This window comes from Patiria miniata, unplaced genomic scaffold (genome assembly GCF_015706575.1).
Source record: "Patiria miniata isolate m_02_andy unplaced genomic scaffold, ASM1570657v1 HiC_scaffold_22, whole genome shotgun sequence".
NCBI lineage: Eukaryota > Metazoa > Echinodermata > Asteroidea > Valvatida > Asterinidae > Patiria > Patiria miniata.
Window position 1 is genome coordinate 4,922,288 of NW_024037061.1, and position 8,154 is coordinate 4,930,441.

At 40.5% G+C, this 8,154-nt stretch overlaps 1 protein-coding gene across 1 annotated transcript; it reads right to left on the reverse strand.

The window, feature by feature from the left end:
• Positions 1–364: 364 nt before the first annotated feature.
• Positions 365–2,248, reverse strand: LOC119730652 (putative leucine-rich repeat-containing protein DDB_G0281931; the record flags this gene model as incomplete). The annotated part of the gene is made up of 1 exon (XM_038203641.1): positions 365–2,248. A coding segment is annotated over one exon (1,842 nt), but the record flags the coding sequence as incomplete, so codon positions are not given.
• Positions 2,249–8,154: the final 5,906 nt, after the last annotated feature.

Sequence of the window (8,154 nt, forward strand, 5' to 3'; positions counted from 1 at the left end):
TAATTTACTTAACCTCCTGATGTTCTGATATGATATCTTCGTAAGGCCTTTCCACATAGTCCTCGTCAACATCAAGGGAATGATCTCCCACGCTCGTCATCACAAGACGTCTGCCTCTGCCTTCCCTGTCCAGTGACTCGTGTCGACAAAACCAGCAGCAGGCTTTAGCTATGCATGTTGCCATACTACCACAGCACCCAGAGCGCCACAGTGACTTCATCACCATCCAGAGAAGACTTACTGTATAAAAGAAAACCCCAAATGGATTTGAATATATAGCCCCGTCCCAGCTGTCAATCAAATAGTGCTCAACTGACCAATTAGATTATGACTCTTGGTCAGTTTCTTTGTCAAATTGGGTCTCAAGCACCGTGCAAAATGTACCAATGAACTGTCTACACAACAATCAAGATAATTGATTTAGTAAATGCCTACCTATGACAAACACAATGATGCTGAAGTTCATCAGAACTAGGATAGCCGCAAGGACTTCGGTTCTCCCTGTGCTACCTCCAGTTCGAGACAAGAGCAAGGAAGCTGCCAGGAGATTCAGGAAGATGGTTGCTAGGGAACACATCTGTAGACGGTTATCGGTGGCATCTTTCATTGGTCTCACATATGCATGAAGGAGCAGGAACCCAACAGATATGGTGATGGTTGCAAACATGGTGAAGTGATCATCTGGGCCGTACAGCAACACAAACAGCGTTTGAATTATCTTGCGAGAAAGCTCAACAACTTCCCAGTACCAGAACTCTGCTTTGTAGTTTCCAGTGAGGAAACTTATCCAGCTGATCTCCACCTGACTTTGCTGTTTGGTATTTAGGAGGTTGGTGCCTGATTGATTGAGTGTGGAATCATCATTTCTTTGTGGCATAGTTGGATCATTGATGCTGCAGTAACTTGGATTATCTGCTGACGATTCAACCAAAGGCTGCTCCTGCGATTTCTTTCTCTTGTCTTGTCTGTTGCTTCTCCACAGAAGTATTAACAGCAAGGACGGAAAGCCAACAACATAGCAGAGAGAAGCCTCGGCAGCGTGGTTGAAATGAACATGCTGCTCATCTTGACAGTCGATAGAGTAATCGGATCGAAGTCTCGTAGTACTGTAGGTCTCGTTCTCATCTAGATAGAACAGGTCGCAGCCGGAAGGCAAGAGGGTGAAGATAACACCGGACAAGCCAGGATATGACACAAAGAGAAGCATGACAACAAACAGGTAACATTTCTGCCTTGTAGTTGACAATACCTTGACATGCTCTTCAACAGTGCTTTTTTTGACTGCAAAGTAGCACTTAGAGACCCAATAGAAACATATTGCTGCCAACACAACGAACGCAACTAAGCTCATCCCAAACAAATACTCAATGTACACATTGTGGTAGGTGAAGTCTGGAAAGTAGCAGCGGGGACTGATGACCAGTTGGACAATATTCATCTCCAGTAGTCTAAAAAATGACCCAAACTTGGTCAGAATATTCGGCCAGGGAATCTCGTCAAGTGCAGAAAATATTTCGCCCATCACCTGGTAGAAACCCAGCAAGATTTTTCCCCGAGCAAAGATCACATCAACGGCTGATCGTCCCCTTCTCCGGTTTCTCCGCACATCCCAAGCGATGACGAGTATTACCACTGCCAACACGACCAACAACAGAACGACTTCAAGTAAGAACCACCACCACTTCGGACACACATTACAACTATCAAACCAGGCGTAGTACCCCACACTGCATTCAGAGCAAAGCCAACCTTCATAACCAACCTCACAAGTGACATTGATACCATCACCTTCATTCAAGCAGGACTCCTTACGTGGGCACGGATGTACCTTAGGCAACACTCCCCTAAAATGCTGCGTGCTACTATTGTAAGAATCACTTCTGTTCCTAATGTTGACAACGAAATGTTGATAAGCTTCGTAGTTGTCGTTTGAACCCCAGTCCCAAGTCCACCAGAATCCAGGTAAGAGGTGTTGATACTCCTCTGAACAGTTGAGACCTTCGTCTGGGCAAGGATAACACTCATCAAAGCGATCTTTACGGTAGTAATTATCACGACAAAAGCATGCGCGGAACCCTGCATGGAGACTTTTATTGGTACCTGTAGGACACACAGTGCAATCTGCAGGGCTGATACCAGGGTGAGCAGCTGGGGTGACGTAAGTTCCATTGTTGCATTTTTGACACTTGATGGGCTGTGATCTGTCTCCTACTTGTCCAGTCTTGGTTTGGTAAAAGCCCCCTGCGATTCAAAGATAATACATGTAATTCCATTACAAGTGATCACCAAAAGCCCCTCACTGCCATTCGACACTTTTCTTCGACTTCATTTGTGGCTTTCAAGTTTCAACAAAGTTCTTGTCATTCAAACCTTTTACTTTCTCAATATACTGAGTATTGCTGGTGCTTCCATTAGTGGGGAGAAATCCTCCTAATGTTAGTACACCACTTCAAAATAAAATCCGTGCTTCCTTAAAATCAGAAAACTTTCTAGATCGTTAGGTTAACGCTAACACGCATGTCACGTACCCATTGGTGGAAGAAACAGTGAGTGCACGTAAACAACCTGCAAACAGATAACTTTTGCAATGACATGAACATTTAAGAGACGGTGATTGTTTCAAATTTCCTTCAAAAACACAAATCCTTTAATACATAGATGACTGCACTTTTAATACCAGGTGGGCATGCTGTACACATGACGTTCCAGTGATCATAATAATATCCTTGGGCACAGGGCACACATCGCCACAAATCAACTTTGAAGTCGGGTCTTGAACAGGAGAATCCAGAGCTAAGGAAGCGACGTGCCATTTCCCACGATACAAGTATCGGTAGGGCGAACCCATCACCAACCTGTTCACTGAAATTGGAAAGTACAAAAGTTAACTCTGGGTCTATGTATTATTTTACGGCACCCTGTGCTAATGCACCAGAGGTCAAGTCTTTGGGGTCCCTTAGGAACACATTTTATGCAACTTTCTACACCTAAATGTATGCAAACTATTTGACACCCTATTTTGGGTTAATGTTGTTGAAAAATGCGCTTCTTTAAAAATTAAATGATTTCCATGCTTTTCCTGAAAACTAGTGGTGCTGTTGTTGTATTGTCATTTTGGGAAGATCACTGTTCAGATTAGGGGTTTCTGTTCAAGCTGTGAACCAAGTATGTAAGAAGTAAAATCAGTCACGAGTCAATGTGGCCCATCAGGCCGGCGTTTATCTCCCAATTAATGGCCCAATTAACACACTTTTAACCGTTAATTAGAATTTTGAGCACGAGAGCAGCTTAAGAACAACTTAAGAATGGATATTCCCGTGCATTTTGTGCTTAAGAACGAGATAAAGTTCAATAATTAGCCGCCCGCTAAGGAATTAATTTGTATGTGTTTAATTAGAATGTTGAGCACAACGATCATTTCAACACCAAACGGTAGTGTATGGATGGGTAAGCGTTTGCAGAATTTCAACTATTACGAATACAATATCTCGTGTAAAATCTGCTTAAGAACGGCTTTATTTACCGCTAATTACGATTGTACAGTACGGAGGCCCATTTTGTGCACGGCTTAAAAAGTGGAAACTGAAGTGTTATCGCGAAATAACGCAATACACTTGCTAAATATCGTAACTCTTTTGTTAAATAACGCGATATCATTGAGACATTCGTATTGGATTGCAAAACAACCCCTCCCCAGAATCGCGAAATGACGTGGCATGTATTTAAAAAATAAAGCAACATTAACACTGACAATATACTGTAAAATAACAGAATATTGCACTTATGCGAATTATAACGCATTAATTGTGAATGAATGCATACTTTTTAAAAAACAAAATCACCCAGCGCAGTTTGGCCCTCATTGAATTGAGCAAATCGTAAATTTGGTTCCCGGGGCCTGCCAATCATATACTGCTATTGTGTTGTCTTTCCCCGTAGCGCTTTGAATGGTAATAATTATTTTTGATTGGAAGGGGTGTGAGGGTGCTGAAAATGAAGACTTTTTGGACCCAAGTTGTAAGGATTTTGGTCATCAAAATGTTGTGGACATTCAATTTAGAGGAAATGGCAAATTCCCAGTCCCCCCATGTGCCCCCTACCGAGAATTCACAATTTGCTGCTTGCCAAGGAAGTGTCTTTTTGTTGTGAGTTATTAAAACGAAGAGGGATACAGATGACAATCCCTTTAATAGCTTTCCTTAACCGCACAGCTTTATCAATTGTGCATACATTAATACGAAAAAAAGAGTGCCCTGTAGCGTAAAAAGAGGTCCAGCCCATCCACCTGCTTTCAAATTTGCACCACCTGTGGTGGCCTGGAAATGGAGGGGAAATGATGTTGGTCTGCCCTTTGTGCCCCCCTCATAAAATGCCGATGTCCCCCTACCCCCCCCCCCCCCCCCCCCCGGCCACTGAAATGATTCTGGCTATGCCACTGCTACATACCTTACAAACAGTATCGGGCCCGTTCCCTGATCACAGTCGGAGGAGGGGGGGGGGGGGCTTCAAATCCGAAAGTGGAACTTTTATATGTGGGAAGCCAATACGACGCGGAATCGGCTTGCTGAAGGGCCTCACAAAAAAATGGATTATAAATGCCCTAACTCAGAAGGAAACCTGTTAGAAATTGCATCTCACAGTGTATTGTAGCAGTTCTGATTGATTATGTACAAATGTATATGCCTAATTAGTACTTTTTTGCGTCAATCATAATAGCTTAATGCGCTATTTTAAACGAATAATTATACGCATAGGTTTTCCCCTTCAATTTCACCCACTAAATAGTACACATTCATGTATAACCGATCCATTCAAGTTTATTTCTATCAAAATCAAAGGATGTCTTGAACCAAGAATCACTCTTGGAACCATTATACTTATATGTAGTGATCTAATACAATATGAAATACTGTTGTTTTTTTTTTATAGAAACTAACCGCCTTGGTAAAATTTGGTTAGAAAAGTTTAACACTCCATGGACAGTTGTAAAAAAATGTAACTTTAATAAAACGTGCATATGACTTTCGATAGCAGGTATCTGTGTTTTTTTGATGAGTGGAAACACATGATCGTTTAGCATTTACGCTTTATTGGTGTATCCAATTTAATAAGAGTTTTAAAGGGAAAAATCATCAATCCCGGCCAGTTTGCTTCATCCTGTTTTTAAAAATCCCATTTAACTGGGAAGAAGTGTTCGTCATTCATAATTTATCTCTATGTGATAATTCAGGATCCGCCATGATTTGGCATTTATGCTTTCCAGTCCTAACATGCCTTGTGCAGGCTTTTATACATCGTCATAAAATTTAAATGCCATGATAATTTGCCGAATTGGGCCATAACACGGACAAGTATTTCTCAATAATTTGATATTTTGCATTATTGCGTAATTCGCAAAAGCATTACTATTTCGAAAATTTAGGAAGGCATTTGCGTTATTTCACGGAATAGTGTATTGCAGTATTTTGAAATACTGCGCGGTATTTTGCATTTTTGGTGGTTATTTTGCAATGTATTACGTTTGTAGCGTGTGTACATTGCGTGTATAATATTTTGCTATAACACCATATTTTTACTTTTTAAGCCGTGCACAAATGGGACTCGGTACCGTACAACCGGCGTAATTAGCGGTTAATAAAGCCGTTCTTAAGTAGATTTTGCACGAGATTTTTTTATTCTTAAGTTGAAATTCTGCAAAGACTGACTCGTACACCACCGTTTAGTGTTGGAATGATCGCTGTGCTCAACATTCTAATTAAACACATACAACATTAATTCCTTAGCGGGCGGCTAATTATTGAACTTTAACTCTTTTTTAAGCACAAAAATGCACGGGAATATCCATTCTTAAGTTGTGGATCTTGCATTATAGTCACGTTAATTAGATTTAAGTGAAGGTTTCGCTCTTGTGCTAAACATCTGATTAACGGTAAAAAAAAAAGTGCTAATTAGGCCATTCTTAAGCATGGAATTCACGGGATTTCTCATTCTCAAGTTATTGATCATTGGTTTTGAAGGTTGGACAACCCCACCTACTAACTGCCACCATCAAACCTTTTGTGCGCGATATTCTGATTAATCCTTTTTGGGCTCTCGGGTTAATCAAGTAAGAATTACGTCATGGCAGTCGATCCTTACATTTTCAGGTCAGTCCGGTTTGTGGCAGGCGCAAACTGGAGGGTATTATCAACAGCCCTGAGAATAAAGGAAAATAATGTAATGGTATTATGGTCGAAACAACACCAATAATAAACTAGAATTATGTTTGTGGACAAACATAGGGCTGTTTCGGTGACATTTTTGTGACTTGTGACATGTAAAGTTTCAAGTATAAGTTCCACCCACGAAGGATGTTTAGTTCTGTTTATAATAAATGGTGGCAAATAATATGTGCTTTCTATCACACAATGACGTCATCGTGACAGTTTTGGTAATGTATTATTGTACTTTTATGTCTATAATAAACTGATAGGACAAACACGTGCAGTACAATGATCAGGACCAATATTGTTCTGTAGATATAGGCCTTGGAAAACTGCACCTTTAATGTGAGTCACATGTCATGTGATGACGCCATCGTGACGTCCTTTTAATTTTCAACACATCCTGGTTTAGGTACAAACCAACTTTCAACCAAATCGAATATGTCGTTCTGTTGATATAGGGATTCAAATTTGGACATTTAATATGACGTCACATGCCACGTTATGACGTCCTCGTGACGTCACTTACATTTTCATCTATAACACATTCCGGTTTAGGTACATACCAAGTTTCAACTCGATCAGACCTGTAGTTCTGTAGATATATTGGCCTTCAAAATATGCACTTTTAATATGCCGTCACATGCCACGTGATAACATAATCGTGACGTCAATTTTTTTTTTTATCTATAACACATCCCGGTCTAGGGGCATACCGACTTTGAACCCACTCGGATATGTAGTTTTGGCGATATAGGCCTTCAAAATATGGACATTAAATGTGACTCGTGATGACGTCATGATGACGTAAATGCTCGGCACACATCTTCAGATGCTGGTCTAAGTGTGTGCCGAGTATAAAGTCAATCGGATTGATTTCGGTGCCTTAAGTGCCTTCGTGTACAAATGCTATGGACGGGAGTCTGAAAAAAACCCAACTAGATTTACTTGTGTACAAACATACGGCTGTTTCGGTAATTTGTTATGGTATGTTTATGTCATGTTAGACTGAAAGGACAGCTTGTGCGATAGAGTGATCAGGATACAGTTCTGTAGATTTTGGCCCTCAAAATATGCACATTTAATATGCTGTCACATGTCATCGTTACGTCACTTCAATTTTCATCTATATAACACATCCCGGTCTAGGTACATACCAACTTTCAACTGAATCGGACATGTTGTTGTGTAGATATAGACCTCCAAAATATGTACTTTTAGTCTGACGTCACATGTCACGTGATGGCGTTGTTGTGACGTCACTTAAATGTTCATCTATAACACATCCCGGCTTAGGTACTGAACAACTTTCAACCCCATCGGAAATGTAGTTCTGTAGATATAGGCCTTTAAAATATGCACATTAAATGTGACGTCACAGGTCACGTGATGACGTCACAATGACGTTCGGCACACATTTTCAGATGCTGGTGTAGGTGTGTGCCGAGTATAAAGGCAAATGGATTGATTTTAGTGCCCAAAGTGCCTTCCACGATGAAAAGGTCTAAAAATGCTATGGGGAAATGGCTGAAAAGAAAAAAAGAACAAAGGCTGTTACGGCAATTGCCGAAACAGCCACAAATCTTAACGAAAACAAACGGTGTTTCGGCCGGTTGCCGAAACAGCCAAAAATAAGTTTGTACGTGTATAAACTTTAACAACTGAAGCACATGGAATGTTAATGAGGCAAATCCTTGATGTTTAGCTGAGATATGTTCCGATTTAAAAAAAAAATAGTAAATTTGAAGGAATATTAACAACAGTTAAGATTTTGGCAGCATGGTTGTTCAAATAAAGATAAACCTGAAAACGAAAACCTAGAAACGCAAACTGTAGCTTACACATAGGCGTTGGTGCCCAAATCTTGCCATACGACATCGGAAATAGTTGTCAAATGACTGTCATACAACGATCTGGGGGGGAAAATCGGAAAAGTAAGAATCAATCAACA